General features: G+C 47.7%; 1 protein-coding gene across 9 annotated transcripts in view; it reads right to left on the bottom strand.

Annotated features, from left to right (window-relative positions):
* MGAT5 (alpha-1,6-mannosylglycoprotein 6-beta-N-acetylglucosaminyltransferase) overlaps window positions 1–17,124 on the bottom strand; it is a 335,766-nt gene that overhangs the window by 40,103 nt on the left and 278,539 nt on the right. For all 9 annotated transcript variants that reach the window (XM_053918609.2, XM_053918606.2, XM_053918607.2 and 6 more), the window contains 2 exons: window positions 11,960–12,109; window positions 2,093–2,239 (listed from right to left, as the gene is read on the bottom strand). In XM_053918609.2, the coding sequence (XP_053774584.1) occupies window positions 2,093–2,239; window positions 11,960–12,109 (297 nt within the window). The remainder of the gene's footprint in view (window positions 1–2,092; window positions 2,240–11,959; window positions 12,110–17,124) is intronic.

Below are 17,124 nucleotides of genomic sequence, written 5' to 3'. Positions count from 1 at the left end.
GTGTATACCCACAGAACAGAATGCTACTCACTCTTAAAGAGAAACGATCCTGACACAGGCTTCCATGTGAACAAGCCTTGAAAACATCACGTGAAGTGAGATATGCCAGTTACAAAGGACAGATACCGTATAATTCTACCTACATTAGCTATCTGCAGTTGTACGTTTATAGAAAGAAGAAAGGTTACCAGTGGCTGTGGAGAGGGGTGGATATAAAGTTATTGCCTGACGAGTATAGCTTATGTTTGGGGTGATATGTAAGTTCTGGAAATCACTGATGGTTGGACAACACAGAGAATCTACTTCCTACCAGTGAATTGTACACATAAAAATCATTGAAATGGTCAGTTTTACATTATGAACATGTTATCATAAAAAAGTAAAAAGAAAGCACAGAAAATTACAAATAATTATACTATGTGGAAAGAAATAGAACTTCTGAGATTTCCTTCACTTAAATTAAAACATAGGGATCACTTATTTGCTCATATTTTCTATCCCAAATACCTAAGTTGTAAAGGAGTCAGCCACACGCCAAGGCAGAGATCCCTACTCTCAGACGTTCTCAGTGCCGGGAGCGCCTTTTCAGGCCTTTCCAAAGAACAGGCTCTTCAGTGCCAGACTGCACACGGGCCCTGGGTGCAACTCAGGAATGACCTCCCAAAAGGAAACTACTCCCCAAAACGAAGAATTCAAATTTGTCACATCAGCAGAAGAAAAAGCAAGCAAGTAAACACACCGAGTGAACCCTTGTCCAAGGTTACCTCGGCCACAAGTTCAGCTTTTTGAGAATCATCTATGGCTCTTGTTGCTCTTCTTCCACCTCCTTTGGCCATTTCAGCAATGATTAGAGGTTCAAATAAAAGAATTCTCACAATAAACTGTATAAATTGGTAAGACTGCTGATAAGTAAAGAATAATCATGGAAAATACATTTTATGTAGTATTTGGGGGTAGGGGAGAGTTGACCCAGAAGTGTTTAGAAGTAGCAGAATTGAAAACCAGCGCTGCTATAGTGGCTCTGTCATGGGAGGGCTGCCCAGCAGTGCAGTCCCCAGCAGAAGGCCCCGAAGGTCAAGGGCACAGAAGACTCAGAGGCTTCCTCCCCCTACACCTGAATAATAAAAAATCAATCTCATGGTTTCTTGCACACACCAGTTTCTGACTAGAAAAACACCCAGCTTGATCACTCGCATGCTCTAAAGGACTTTTGTTTATTGCCCCAAATCGAATCTGACTGCCTCCAATGGTGATTCATTATTCCCCCCTGTGGATCTTCAAGACGGTCTCTGAAGGCAATTCAAATGAAGCTTCTGCAAACGGCTGGAGCAAAGGCAGGATCCCTTCTCAGGGTGGTGCTTGCTGAGGGTGGGCTAACAGACCAGGCACATTACTGCAGTCACCCATGACACATCCTGTCTCTCAAGGTGGACGTTTCTTCAAGGACCCCACGGCTCATTATGGAGAGTAGGTCCTTCAAAAATACCTGATAGCCGGCTGACTTCCTTATTCCATAACTCTCAACATTCAGAAAACCAGCGTTCAGCTCATTCAGCTGGGGATGTCTGCGTGAATTAAGATAGATAGTTGGGGCAGAGTGAAGAAAATCCCACACTTTGCCCTGACTGGTGTGGCTCAGTTGGTTGGGTGTCGTCCCGCAAAGTAAAAGTTTGCCGGGTTTGATTCCTGGTCAGGGCACATGCCTGGGCTGCAGGCTTAGTCCCTGGTTGGGGCATGTTCAAGAGGCAACAGATTGATGTTCCTCTCTCACACTGATGTTTCTCTCTCTCCTTCTCCCTCCCTTTCCCTCTCTCTAAAAATAAATAAATAACACATATAATCTTCTAAAAAAACCCCACACTTTGTGGAGAGGCAGAAATAGATTCAAATCCTGGCGCTGCCACTACCTAGTGAAGGGGTGTCATCATGTCCTTCCTCTCTGAGCCCCTGCACACCCTCCTCCCACCCACCTCTGTTAAGTGAAGTTGGTAATACCTGCTGTCCAAGGCCATTAGCTTAAATGGGCCCCTAGCAGTCAACGAATAGCCATTATCATGTTACCGAAAGGAGAAAGATTTTAAGAGATGCTTACCTCTCTCAGCGTTGGTTTGCCAATGAAAAAGTCTGTGTTTTTGCTGCTTTTGGGTGGGTTGAACTTGGGATTCAGAAAAGCACATCCATTTGCGATGGCCTCCAGGGGAGCTGGGCCCTCGTAAGGGAACCCAAGTCCAACAAACAACTGCAAGACAGAAAAGCACACTGCGTGGAAGTGCATCGATCAGAAATGGCGTCCCTGGCTCACAGGGGGCTATTCTGTGCCCCGCTCCTGTGTGGAAGCCTCACCGACTCGGGAGGGTCCCCAGGCTCTGGGGTGGGGGCAAGAGAAGTCAGCTGACACTGGGACCAGAGACCTCTCAAGGCTCATGGAGCTGCTCAGGTCATTCCGTTCTCCTTTGCTTAAAAAGTAGAGAAGTGCTGGGATGGGCTGTTGAGGAGGGAGGAAAGAGTGGGTATTAAAAGAATAAAAACAACAACAAAAACCAAGACCCAACAATCATCTTTCTGTAACTCACCAGGAGTCATGGTTGGAAAAACACTTGCTTAACTAAACAGAAGGTTTCTTCATTGAACCAAAGGAACAATAGGCCCTTTCAGTGATGCTGGGCACAGGGACAGAAAGGTCACTTGGTAGTTTGATTACAGTTCAAATGGAGCTGCTTTACGATGATGGTCGGTCAGTAAACACAGGTTTTCATAATGGGGTTTTCACTTGGGGACACCAACATCTTGGTTTTTATTTTCCCATCAATGTGCGGCTGCTAAGCCAGCATCAAGGCTGCTTCCTGCTCCAGCAGGCAAACCCGTGTGCTTTCCCCACAGCAGACAATAGATGGCAGCAAAAACACACCATTGGAGTTCTCACAGCGACCACAGCCGGGAGCAGCTGTGACAAAGGGGACTTGCTGCAGTTCAGTGGCACTGATTCCTGGGTCCAGAAATGAAATAGCTCATAGAAACGCCTCGCTGCGTTTCTTCACCACGGGACATTTCACATTGCTGGAGGGCTGTAGGTTATCGATGGGCAGGGTCCAAGCCTGGGCTTGGTGAGCTGTGAGCTCTCCCTACCCCCATCAAGAGCCAGTTCTGAAATCACTCCAGTCTCCAGAGGCACATCAAGTGACAAAGGATAACTGGGCCCCAGGGCATTGTTTCCTTCTGCCACCACACTGAGGAACACCTGAATGGCCAGGCCCTGGGAGAGAAGGGAGGACACTGCAGAACTGGATGGGGCTGCATGCTAGATTCTCCTCCCCCAGGCCCTCCCCGCCCCACAGCAATCCTGCCTTTGCAGCTGCTTTAATTGAACGATTATTTAGAGTGGTTCTGCTTAGAGAGCCCTGAGTCCAGGCTGCTGGCTTCCCCAGGCAACACTGAAGACACAGTATGTATGTGTTGGGCACACAATTCCAGGGCTAAACATTGAGCGTGACCCACATTCGACATATTGGAGAGTTATGTAGCCCCTGCGGGGATTTTTCCATGGCAAGAAACTAAGATCTCTGGTTTTCAGGAGAGATTCTTTATCCTATAACTGTATGTTCTTTGCACAGGACAGGGTACTTAACCATTTTGTTGTTTGGAGGAATAAACTTTCATTTCCTACAAACCTTTAGACCATGGCTACACTGTCAGAAACATCCATGAGGGCATGAGGTGGGGTGTTTAAAGGGGAAACAGGCTCTGAGAGGCCAGCAGAGCTCCTGCTGTCGGCTGGGTCATTTCTCTGCGGCAGAACCACTGAGCACACGGGGGAGGAGGGATACACAGCAGCAAGAGCCTGCCAGCTGTAAGATCCAAGGTGCATCTCCACGCTGTTTGGAAGCCCTGGTTCTGGATCTTACTCTTATTCTGTAGCTAACAGGAGTGAGATTAGAGAGAATTTTTGGGTATAGGGTGTGGCCCGATCATGTGCCTCAGGGGTAAGGGGCAGGCCAATAGCAACAGAAGAAATGGAAAGAAACGGGGAAGTATTAGTCCCAAGACATCCCAGCTTTGTTAAATACGAAGAATCCAGAGCTCCCATCCTTGAGGATTTGATTTCTGTGATCTGCCTTTCCATCAGATTTTGGGGAGGGGAAAGATGACCTCTGTCAGGCTGAGGCTGGGCACAGGAAGGTACAGGGCTTCTAGATCCCTTTGAGAAGAAAGATGCTGGAAGATGCAGATGAAGTTTTCATGCAGAGGGGTTTGACCTGAGCCCGGAACTCAGTGTTTCCTGGCCTCTGAGAATCAGGGCCTGCCACAAGGAGCTGATACCTTCATCAACTCTAAATTGCAAAGAACTTTGGAGGAAATGCAGGAAGCACAATGCTTGTCTATTTAAACAGAAAATCCTGGAAAAAAATTAATTAGCTCCTTCAGACCAACTAATCTGAACCCATTAATTAAGAGGATTTGAGGCTCTTGCTTAATGGACTTGAATGTGACCTAGGTTTAATTATATCTGAAGAACAATTTGCACCATCTCTTCTGCCCTCCTGGCATTGGAATATCTCAGTACACATAAAATAAACACTTTGGGCTAACTCTCCAAAGCCTCACAATTTCAGAATGGAGCTTAAGCAAATATCACACAATTTCTTGGCAATGAGTTTTCTCATCACACAAATAACAAATGTATTGCTTGGAAACACAAAATAACAATTTTTGTTCTGTTAATAAGCAATAAAAATTTGCGTTCATTTCCTTTGACATTCTAAGGGACACGTGAGGTCAATCAAACAGCACACTTGAGTTTTGAATGACAACAGGGTAGGGCAGAGAGAGTTTTGTCACCATCAAGGGGCATTCCATAAACTTCTGAGTGCTCCGGGCTTTGTCACACACTTGTACCTTAACCACACTAAATCACTTTCCCCCCTGAACCTCCCACTTTACCTGTCGTTCTGCCCACTTTCTGATTTCCTTAGCATGGGGGCAAGAGACACGCTCCAAGAATGCATTCAAGTGCAGAGGTTTAAGTCTCAGGAGGAAACGGGCATCTTTTATTTATGCTTCATCGGGCCGTCAGTAGCCCAGGATCTAATGAGGATATTCCAGATGACAGAACAGCCATGGCTGCAACTCCGGCTCCATCACTGAGCATTTCTAAACAGAGGGATTACATGCTCTAAAATTAAATTTCTGAACTAATACGAAGCAAGAGAGAACAGATGAAGCACCATATGTTTTATTCATGGCAAAAGACTGGGACATTCCTATATTACCAACAGAAGAGTTTCAGTGAGACCACTCAGATGTTCACTCTGTGCGAAGGGAGAGACGGGATTGCTTTAAACGCCCAAGTGGAGTAGTTAACAAAGAATCCTTTAAACATGGACAAAGGTAGTTCTTAGGAAGACTCCATGGGTTTGGTCAGTTTCCAATCACTTTTGAACATGGAAGATGATCCAAAATAAGAAATACGCAATCAACATACACTTTTCTAGTTTTAAGTTGCCAACCTGGTGAGGAGGCTCAGGAGGGAGTTTGAGTCATAAAGCACCTCAGCTTACCCATTACATTGATTGCGGGCATGAAGCAATTGGGACAGTGTGGTGGTCACCAGCGCAGGCTCTGGAACCAGGGGGACCAGGGCTCACACCTTAACTCCATCATATCCTAGATCCTGAAGACCCTTTTATCATGTATTCTCTCTAGCTTTGGGACCTTGGTCAAGGTAACACAAGCTCTCTAAACCTGTCTTTTCATGTACAAAATGGGGAAAATAGTGCTGTGTTTCATGGGGCTGCTGTGAGGATTAAATGAGATATTTCATGGAAAGGGTATATTCTAAAGCCTGACACTTAGTAAATGTGTACTCGAGAGCAGTCCAAGTTCAAATGCAGACCCCACTTCACGCAGCCACAGATACACGATCTTGTATTGGTTAGCTGGAGTTAAGGTGTGTAGGGGTTGTGGCTGTGGGTTTTTAGAAAATGGTCAGCACCTGCACGTGCACTTATGAATTCCCTCTGTTTCATGAAGTACCTGGACTCAAAGGGGGAGGGACATCCACTGACAGGGGGAGAGGGCATGGTTTACGGAGACCGCCTCGTGGAAACGCCAGTCCCACGAGCCACATGCTGCCGCTAAGCCTTGTTTATTCCTTGTGTAATGATCAGGAGTCATTATATTTCTGGTGTCCCTTTTATATCTTTAAAAAGAATCCGCACAGTGGCTAGGTACTGAAAAAATTCACTTTCTTGATAGGTGATGCTTTCATGTACCCGAAGGCCCCTTCTTTGACCATGTGTCTTCCCTTCTGCACCCAATGCTGCGGGGAGACAACAGAGCCATTCTCTCCTACATGGGCTTGGCTACAGCCCCTGGTGGGCTTCCATAAGCCCCCAGCCTATGCTGCCTGAAAATTCTCTCGTAAAGAGCTAGAAGGGCCAAGGAGACAAAGACAACTATCCTGGTAAGGCGTGTTTTAGCACCCAAACTCGTCTGCTAACCCACAGACTATTTCCTGGGACCAGCTTGCTTGGGAGGCTCCCAAAGTATGCCGAGTTACCTAAGTGGCCTTTCAGGAACAAAACAAAACACAAACATCATCATTGCATTTAAACCTTCCTGCACTCCCATCCTTCAGAAAGTCCAGTGTAGGACCAAACGGATTTAGGGTTTGCTTTGTCGATGGAGATGGGGATGGGGAGTAAGAGGATATTTGGATAAATGTAACACTGCAGATGCTGACCATCTCTAGCTCTGCTGGCAGGAAGTGTTTGCCATTAAAAGGCAGCTCAGGTGTCACCTCCTTGGAGGAACATTCCTTAACCACCCCATCTCTCACCCAAATTCCACACCAGGCTGACCCCTCAGCCCCCAACAGTGAGGCACCCAACAAGCCTGGTCACTACCGCATTAGGATGGGTTCCGATGGTACCGAGATCAGAGGAATTCGGACACACAGAGATAATTCATAGAAAGGGCTTACCGTAAGGGTCTGCAAAAAGGGCTATTACTGTATTAAAACCCTGGGCCATGCGCACCTTCATAAAATGAGTATGCTGAATGCGTTCAAAGTGGCTGACAGCCCCTCCCCCACTGTGTCACAGACTCCAGTCACAGTGCAGCACTTTACCAGCGGACCGCTGATCCTGCTCACAGCGCTGTGGGGAGGTTTTATGTCGGTGTCACTACTTTTTATTATTTCTAATCCTACCTGTGTGCTTTTCAGATTGTTATAGTTAACCTGTTTACCTGTTTGTCTCCTCCCCAACACCTGTATACTGGTTGTGGGCAAAGACACCTTAATCATCTCTGTATCAAAAGTGCCTAAAATAAGGCCTGGACTACATTCAGTACTTAATACACATTTGTCAGGAAAACGAGAAAAAGAATAAATACTAATAGGTTAGATTTTTCCAGCAATCAAGTGTCTCTTTGAGGAGATGTTGTAACATTCTGTGTGTATTTGGATGTGGGGATATGCTTTTGTTCTTGAAGTCAGAGAGGTTATGTCTACACACACATGTCTACACACTCTTCATTCTACATATGTATGTGGGAGGGGAAGATAGAGGGGAGCGTATGGGGTCTGTGAGGAAAAAGTCCAACGATTGTTAATATACCAAGAACGGGTTGTGCAACATTGATGTAACCTGGCAGCCAAGGGGAGTGGGCTGGAATGCACATGCACGAACAGTGACGACTTCACTGTATCAGTCAGTGGGGGCCGCAGACACTGGCCAATGAGCATGAGTACTGTGCGGCCATGTATTCAAAATGAGTGAATAGAGCAACGGATCTGCACCGAATTTTGTGTTACGCTTGAACATTTCTCTGTGAAAACTATTCAGATGATTCAGAAGGCCACAACTATGGGCATCTGGTGATTGGCAGCTTCATCATGACAACGTGGCTGCTCAGGCATCACGACTTACGCAGAGTTTTTTGGCAAAAAATCAAATCACTCAGGTGACTCAGCCCACCTATAGCCCAGATTTGGCGCCCTGCGACTTATGCCTTTTCCCAAAGGTAAAATCACGTTGGAAAGGGAAGAGTTTTCAGACTGCCGATGAAATTCAGGGAAATACGACGGGGCAGCTGAGGGCAAGTGGGAGAACTGTGTGGGGTCCCAACGTGACTACTTTGACAAGAACTGAGGCACCATTGTCCCATGTACAGTGTTTCTTGTATCTTCTTCAGTAAAAGCCTCTATTTTTCACATTAACAGATGGATACCTTCTGGACAGACTTGTATGAGTATGGAAAGTTTTTTCCATCTAGTTGGAAAAGAATAACTTTAGATCCTGGTCACTAGGATGAAAACTGCTAGACTGTCTGAGGGTGAGTATTTCAGGATCTGAAACAGAAATGGAACATGGACTGCTGTATTAATAGCTAAGCTCTTGGGCTCTCTAAGGTCCACAGAAAGGCAGGCCAGGAGTATCAGAAGGAAAGGTCACTTGCTGGGGAGATCTTGGAGACCTAGGTGCGTGATTCAAGAGAAAAGCAAGAAATCTCTCCTAGCGGGTATGGCCCCAAGATCCCAGATGGTGAATAGATTTCATCTTGACACCTTCCTTCATTCTTAATTATCTGAAGGCCTTCCACAAGCCAGGCACTGTTTGAGTTGGGTCCCCTGGTGGTGGCTGTCTCAGCTCTGGGTTTCTGAGAAGAGCTGTGCAACCTCCAAGCTCATGGGAAGAGTCACGGTTGACTGGGGGCAGAGGGGAGGGTCAGACATGAGGGCAGGACAGAACAGTACATACTGCACACCTTCCAACCCTGCCCAAGGTTTGAGGTGAGCCCCACCAATAAGCTGCGAGCTGGCATGGTAAGGAAACAGGGGCATCACGGTCCCGGGAGGGAGGGGGAATGACCAGAGGCCTGGGGAGGGATGGGCTGCAGCAACAGAATTTGTCCTTACTATTTGCTGCAGAAAGGAAGGTACCTGTTCCAGCTCATTCCAAATGCTCCTCCATCCCAGGGGAGGATGCTAAATGCCCCCTTCTGTAAGGAGCTGCCATGGTAAGGCCAGGGGAAGTGGGCATGAAGAGGTTAAAATTAGGAAGGAGAAGGAAGAAATCACATTAAAAGAGAAGGGGGACTTAAACCAAAGCAAAAACAAGCCACCCTAGCCAGCGCTTATGTGCTGGCTTAAGCTGTACCCCTGGAGTTTGCTGGGCTTGATGACTTGTCTATGGCCCTCTGATAAATAATTAATCCATCCAAATTTAAATGCCTATTAGAAGAGTCTTTTACATTCTATGACTTCCCAGCTCTCTCAGCCCGGCTCTAGTGCCACACTGAATTCCTCCTGTCTTCACAGGCTTCCTGCAGCTGCAGTCTGCTAACGACACCTGAGCCCCGAATGGCAGGCCAGGCCGGAATTCTGCTGAGCAGAGGGTTTGCTGGACTTGGTGCAGAGATTCAAAGATGGCTCACAGAGAAAAATAATGAGTCAAAAGCTGATTAAACATCAATCATTTCTATGCCTCTAAACCTCAAGGAACGCCAGAATTGCTTTCCTCTCCAGTAACGAGCCTGAAAACCGTTCATTCTGCAGACATTTGCTTCTCCGCATCTCCAGTTCTCCGCTTTCAACGTGGATTGGAATAAATTGCTTTTAAATTGCTCAGAGACACAGAGAAAGGAGTTGGAGGCAGAAAGGGTTATATATGCAAAGCCTGACTGGTCTTTAGTGTCATTATTTCAAAGCCCAAGATTCATTCATTTTAGTGTCTGCTGCAGTGCTCTGGGTGTCAGGGGCAGGGGGTGTCTCAGCAATACACTGCCCCATTTTCATCATATTTGCCACTGTTTTAGCCGTAATTCTTCGTGAAGTACTTCAATATATTCTAGACAGATGACTGGGCGATACAAAATGAGACCAGTGACATCCTCTGAAGGGACCCGTTTTTCAAGGATAAATACATGCGTCTCACACTCAAAATTCAGGCTTCAGTCCTTGGTTGTGAGGCAATCTCTGACACGGTGGCCAGGGCTTTCCAGGCCTCTTGCCTTTTCCTCCCCTGGACACAGGGGGCCCCAGCCTCGGCCTGCTCCCCATTCTCTGCAGGGTGCATGGATGGTAGGTAGGTAAGAGTTCTTTTAAAACTTGCAAGGCTGAGTAAGCCATTCATGAGGCCGGGTTCATAGAGGTGTGCGAGACGGTGACGGCATGCTGCTGAAAACCAGCGTTTGCCAAAGGTTATTTTAAAGGAGCTTAAGCTTTCCCCACAATCTATGTGGGGAAAAGTAAAATGAGGTGAACGTCAAGACGGCATTGCCAGAAAGGGCTCGCACATGCTGATGGTTCCAAAATACCATCTAGGACAGGAGGTGAACGGGAAGCAAACAGCAAAGCTGGAACACACTTCAGGCCTGCCTGCCACAGTCATCAGGCTACAGATGACCTTGGGAGGAAACAAAATCCTAATTAAAGTAACCACATCTTCGGCCAAGGAGATAAATAGCTTATCAAACTATTTTATTCATGGCATCACACAAACGGCTGGAGGTAGAAATGGTCAAATGCATTTACCTATGGAGAAACTGAGGCAGAAAAGAGACACATATGCTTCTGGCTGGGGAGTATCCGTGAAATGTTCTTAAATATGAGTGCTTATTCATGAGGTCAACAAGTCAAGGGCCAGCAGAGCTTTAATTTGCAATTAAAGAAGTCATGTGTTACAGCCACCTTCGGCATGACCACAGTGACTGAGGGCAAGCCAAGCTCTCCCGCCTGTTTCCTCAAGTTCACGGTAAAGACAACAACTGCACTTGCGCTGCCTACCTCTGCAGGCTGTTGTGAGAATGGCCCAGGACAGCATGTGTGAGTGCACTTTCCGAAATCAAAATATTGCACCATAAGTATAAATCCCTATTATGCCACAGAAGTCCATCCACTCAGCGTCTCTCCCCTACTTTGGAAGTGAAAACACATTCAGTCGGGGGCCAGAGCTGAAAAATTCAGTCTTGATAATGAGCTTCTCTATCCTTTACTAAACCCTGCGGCAAGGCTCTGCCTGTTTTTGTGACCCCGAATCCCTTGTACAATGCCTGGCACATAGAAGCTGCTCGGTCAGTATCTATAATATTCATAAATGAAAGCTTAACAATAAACACGAGAAAGCTTACCTAGTACATTACCCACCCTTCAAAACCAAACTCAGATCCACTCATTTGGTACTTCCATGGCAGAATTGCGGACACTGGGCAGACTTCCCCACAGTGTCCAAACACCACATTCATCACGCCCCTGGACAGTCCTCCCTCAATGGCTCCCCCAGCTCCCTGCACCACATTGTCTGAACTCTGTCTCTGTCTGTGACAATCAGACCCTTGGTCCCTTATCACATTTCATCTTCCACTATTTCCCGACACTCATCAGCCTAGCTCGGTTGGTTTCGGGCTCTCTCCACCTCCACCACCTGACTCTCAGTCCTGTCTGTCCGTCCCAAGTGCCAGGTGCACCCACGCCCCGTCTGTTTTTCGTCTCACACATCTCTCCCGTTGCTCTTGCTGCTCCTCGAGCCTGAAGGAGCTTTTCCCTTGTCTGGACTTTTTCAGTGTGCTGTCCAAATGAGGAGATGTGAGGAAAAGCTAGTTGGGGAACCGATTCCTTGGAGTTAAGCACCCCAGGCTTGCTGTGAAAGGAAGTCTGGCCCTTGAGACAGGGCCTCACCTTTCCTGTTTGCCACCTTATCTCCAGCCCCTTGCTTGATGCCTGGCACGGAGTAAAACCTCAGTAAGTACGTTTTAAACTGTAGCAACCTCATTTCACCATGCACTAACTAACTTGTCAGCTCCAGCTGGTCTCGAAAAGCACTGCCCAGCAATGACCTAAAGAGCTATTGCAACACGGAGGAGACAGCCTGAGAGAGGCTGATCCCACTTTCAACGCCAGTGGAAACAAACCTGAAAACAGTATCACTGATGAATTTTTACAAAACTACTAAAAACTTACCTTGGTTTCTCGGAGAAGAAACTGCAGGTCCCGCCCACTGAGGATACCATGGTTTTTCACGTAACTGGGAATATTCTTCGTGCTGGAGCCGTAAACAGTAGCGTGCACTTCCATGTACGTGTGAATGATATCCAAGTAGAGCTTCTTATTCTACAGAGGGGACACAAGAAGGTGTTTCTCATTTCTTTTCAGTCTCATAACCACCGGTCACATAGCCGGAGGCCACAGAAACAGGAGTTCCTAATATGGTGATGGCAGTAATTTGGAAATTCAGCTCCTAAAATTTCTTTCAAAAAGAATCTGAAAGGATTTTAGGGGTAAAAACAGTCACATGGCCACTGAACAGTTTTGCAAGAAGCAGCATATTACATAGCAACGTATTTCTGAACACCAACGCTAACTCAAGGCCAAGTGTTTTGGAGTATCGTCCTCACTTCGTAAACTACCAAGGACCCAACACTTTGCTTCAGGCTGGTCTGCCTATGGGCGAGCACGGTGGCGGAAGGAAAGCCCAGAGAAGGCAGTCAATTGGACTTGAATCTTTATCCGGAGATGCAACGCTGTCCCTGAGGAATGCAAACATCCCCAGCTCTTGCCAATATTTCTAGTGATGAGTAACTCATGTTGTCAGAACAGCATTCCATCTGATTTGCATGATGAGAAGAGAGTTTCCCACAATACACAGTGACTGACTCGGCAGCCGGAGAGATTACACTAGCCAGGTAGACAAAGGTGGAAAAAAGATTAAAGGTAAACTCTGATGAGCCCTGAAACATGCGAGAGTAGTTTTACTTTTATTAGCAGCAAAGCAAAACCTCTTTTCTGTACTAAATTTTGAGGCACATTTTCTAAATGAAAAATACCCGTGGAGCGGAGGCAAGCTCCCTTTCCCTTCCTCTTCATGTTCCCATGTGGCCGAGGTGCATAAGACACATTTTGTGGGCTGCTTTTCTTTTCTTTTTAAATTGAAAGATTCAAGTTCTGTAATGTTTTCCAGTTGTACAGAGTGGGGCCAGGTTTCCCGTCTGAGCCTGACTTCCGACACTCCAGGCAGACGCGGTCAGAGCCGTTGGTGACCAAAGACCACAAGGTCCGCAGGGCGCGGCTCTGGCAGCCCCAGAGCTCGGAGCCCTGGTACTTCTCCGCCTGCCCTGGGGGGCTGGGCCCTGTTCTGACCACGTGGGGCAGCTCCTCTTGGCATCAGGAGTGGGGCTCAGGGTCAGCCCTCTGCCATTCACTGTCCCAGTGAGAATACTGCAAAGGACTCTCAGGTTTGGGGGGTGCATGTTTTGAAAGCCTTCCTGACTAGAAAAGCAGCACAGGCCACGTTCTCCAGGAGGACCTTGTTCGGAACCAACGAAGGCCATCCCTGCACCCTGGTGGGTGAATAAAATGAATGCTTTGACCGAAAGTTTAATTTCATGCCATGTTTAGTGTGGCTGGAAAATGTTAAATTCATCCCATCAGAGATGTATACTCTTGAATTAGTGCAGAAGTGACTGCAAACCGTTTATAAACCATGACTTCCCATTCAGAGCTTGAGCCAAATTTAGGATCACACCCTGGGGTAAGTTAATTTGAGGGGCTCTATGACATTGTTCTTTGCTAGTTATTACCTGCTAACTCCTACTCCCACAAACCCCTTCGCAGGGACTCCATCCCCACTGCTGGCCGGCCCAGGCTGTATCTGACCCGAGGGGCACCCATTCCTCGGCTGGCCCGCAGCCTGGGACAGAGCGTTCAGGCTCAGGCAGATGAACTGAGCCAACCAGACCCTCTCTCGGGAGCGCAGAATCCTGTACACATGGAGATTACTGCCAGATGGGCCTGGGCTTTCGAGCAAAAAGGTCATTCAAGTGTTGGAGTCTGGGCAATCATAGGACAGATACAAGTTCTGAGGAAGCCAGCTGCCAGTTTTTGGGGGGTGGAGGTGGGAAGAGAATGAGGTAAGAGCTCAGAGAAAGGAGGAAAGGGGAAGACAGTGAGTTGGTAATAAGAGGGACCAGACAGTGACTGAGACCTAGATATCACCCCTGCAAGTATGACAGAGAGAGGGTGGGGAAGGAGGGTGGAGACGGGAGGGAGAGAGGGAAGGAGGAAGAAGAGGAAGAGGAAAAAGAAAAGGAGGAAGAGAAAAGACAGGAAAGAAAGCAGAGACAGAAGAGACCAGGGCCCAGAGCTGCTTCTGGGTCCTGCCCCATCCACAGGTGCTCCCTATCCTAAGGCTCCCGGGTCTTTCCGGATCTTCACCATAGCAGAAGCTGCCCAAATTCTTCCCCGCCTCACACCTTCACTTGAGCTGCTCTGAGTGGATTCCCATCATCCAAAAGGAGGCCCGGAAGGACATTTTACTGGGCTTTTGGTAGGGACTGGGGTAGGGGTGGGGGGAAGGCAGTTTTCCTTCAAGCAAAAGGAGACCTTTCCCTGTGAAAACCAGCTGCTAACTAATGAAGATGCACCGAAGGCCCCTGAACCAGGTCAGCAATGAGTGACAAAGGAGAACGTGAGTGGTCCACCTGGCTCCTGCCCTGGTGAAGAACACTCAACTGCCGACAGACTTCAGGTTAGGATTCTGAGACCAAATGTCCGGGAAGGGAACGCTATTTGGGACACACAGGTATCACCAGCAATCCCAGGCCTCCTTGGAGTACAACAAGGGGGCAAGTTCAGGCAGGTATAAAGAAGAATGCAGGCAGCACTAATAAAGTCTATGAACTTATTAACATTAAGGCATGGTAAAATATGAAAGCAGAAATTACCTGCAGAGAGGACTCATGTAATTTCATGAAAAGAAAACCACAACAGGTTATTAGAAGGAAAAAAAATGTTCCCAACAGAACTCTAACCTTTGAAATTGACATGGCCACTAGGTGATCCCAGCCAGGTCTCATGTGGCCACTTGTCAGAGTTCTGTCGGAATCTGGCACGAGTGAACCATGTTATGGGTTCAGGTAAAGGTGACATGGGAGCCGCCCACGCTGAGCTGCCCCCGTCCCAACATTCATGTTCACTGGATGCTAAAGGAACCTGAAGAGGAACCTCCAGCTCAGAACCGCTGCCTGAACTTCAGGTCCAAAGATCCAACTGCCTCTCGGGCCTCTCTAACTGAGTGTGTGGCAGGCGCTTCCAACCCCACAGGTCAAAGAGGGGCTCATCACACCTTCCTACCCCAGGCGGCATCACTGCCCCACCATGCTCCCGATCTCAGCGACACTCATCATCCAGTCAGGCGCCCGCCCAGGAATCACACCTGTCATTCCACACATCAAATTAGTCAGGAACCACTGCTGATGCTGCCTCCACAGCATCACATTCGTCTCCTCTTTAGGTCTTGATCTTCGCTCACCTGGATTGTGTCAAGACTGATAAAACCAGCATCTTAACACATCTCTCTGTGGCTCAAAAAGTATGGCGTGCTCATGGTTTCTACACGTAAGCAGCAGTGTTGAGACTACAAAGGAATCTGTATGGCACGATGCCATTTTTTAAAACTATGTGAAGCAACACTACTCAATATAATGTGTAAGGACAATATTCTCACACGTGGATAGTTGCATAGCCAAGTACAGAACTGTACACGGAGATGACAGGCACCGGCTTCGGGACAGTAATTACTGAGGACGGAGGGAGGGAGGCTTAGGGAGGTGGATGGAGCATTAGTGATATTTGTGATATATCATTTCTCTGTTAAAGAACAATACTGCAAAATAAGAACATCTATAAATCTGGGTGGCAGGTATATGTGCCATAGTTAATATATTTCATAATAAAATAGAAAACTTAAAAATACATGCAATCAAGAAAAAAACGGAAAGCAGCCAGTATGACTTCTGAGCTTGCACCATTGACACCACACTGGGGACTCAGTTCTTGCCATAAAGAGGTTCACAGCACCCCTTTCCCTTCTCTCTTTAATGTGTATCGCCATCTTTTGTGTTTAAGAAGCGGGGTGCCAAGGTTTCCCATTCAGCATGACCCTGCCTGCCTTTCCTGTGGGAAGGCCTGAGTGTGCCAGTGAGCGCGCTCCTCACCCTCTCTTAGGGAACCAGGTGTTCTGCCGATCCAAGACCTGGAGCAGGATCAGTCCCAGAAAGCTTTCCCTCCATGACTTAAGAGACCAAGGTCAATGAAAATTATCTACTCCCTACAAATTATCACCTACAAGTTTGTTGAGACACAGTCAGGAGGGGCCTGGCACCACATATCACAGCACTGCATGCCGCTACCCGTCTCGAGCGATCAGTAAATCCCCCAGAAGGTCCCCAGCAAGCAGCTCCCAGCCCCGTCATGCCTTCAGTCTCAAGTTCAATTGAAATTCCCATTAAACACAACCGATCAAACCAATGAAAACTGAAATCTACCCAGACGTGGAGGGGAAGGAGAGCGCGTGCTGGAGCAGAGGAGCCGTGTTTCCAGCGTGTCTTCAGCTGCTGTGATGCAGCTGGACGCAGGTCCATCTGCAGAACTGGCAGTAAGATTGTCAGAGCTTGGACAGAGGGCTTCAGACAAGACAATTCCATCGAAAACAGCAAGGGTGCGATTCCACAGCGGCGGGGGAGGTAAAATGTGGAACTGGAGAACCAGGAGCTTTCTGCTCTTGCTGGTGAATTGGGGGTGCAGGAATGCTTTTTTGGCAAATGGCAGCATTCCGAGCTTTTGGCTGCAGTGGAGAGTAGGTACTCTTCTCCCTAGCAGCCATCCTGCTCCCCACTGCAGACGTACACATTCTGGACCCCAGACCCCTCCTCCACATGGCATCTGGTGACCTGCCATTTAAAATGATAACAATGCTGCAACCCTGCCCTGAGTTGGCTGGCGCATGGAGAGCACTTGGTGATACTGAGCCAGTGGGCCTTCTCTCTAGAGAGCGCTGAGTGGGTGTGGAAGAGTCCATCCCTCTGCAGAGGGAAACCCGGTTGCTAAAGCAAGTGTGGGTCCTGCTGCGTGGAGGTCAGGATCCATTCAGAGAAAATGTAAATCTTTGCTCAGACAAGGTCAAATGTGACAGAGCTCACGTTCTGGTAGGGTCTTGGTCCACAGTTATGCCTCAATCCCAGTGTGTCCCAGCCCTTCCCTGGGTTCTGAGAGGCAGCTAACCCCCGCTAGTCCGCTAGTACATCTGGACTTCTGTCGTTTAAGCAGTAAGGGTCCTGACACCTGTGTTC

The sequence above is a fragment of the Desmodus rotundus genome, chromosome 2 (genome assembly GCF_022682495.2).
Source record: "Desmodus rotundus isolate HL8 chromosome 2, HLdesRot8A.1, whole genome shotgun sequence".
Classification (NCBI taxonomy): Eukaryota; Metazoa; Chordata; class Mammalia; order Chiroptera; family Phyllostomidae; genus Desmodus; species Desmodus rotundus.
Note: the sequence above shows the minus strand (reverse complement) of the source record. Positions and strands in the feature narration are given on the sequence as shown.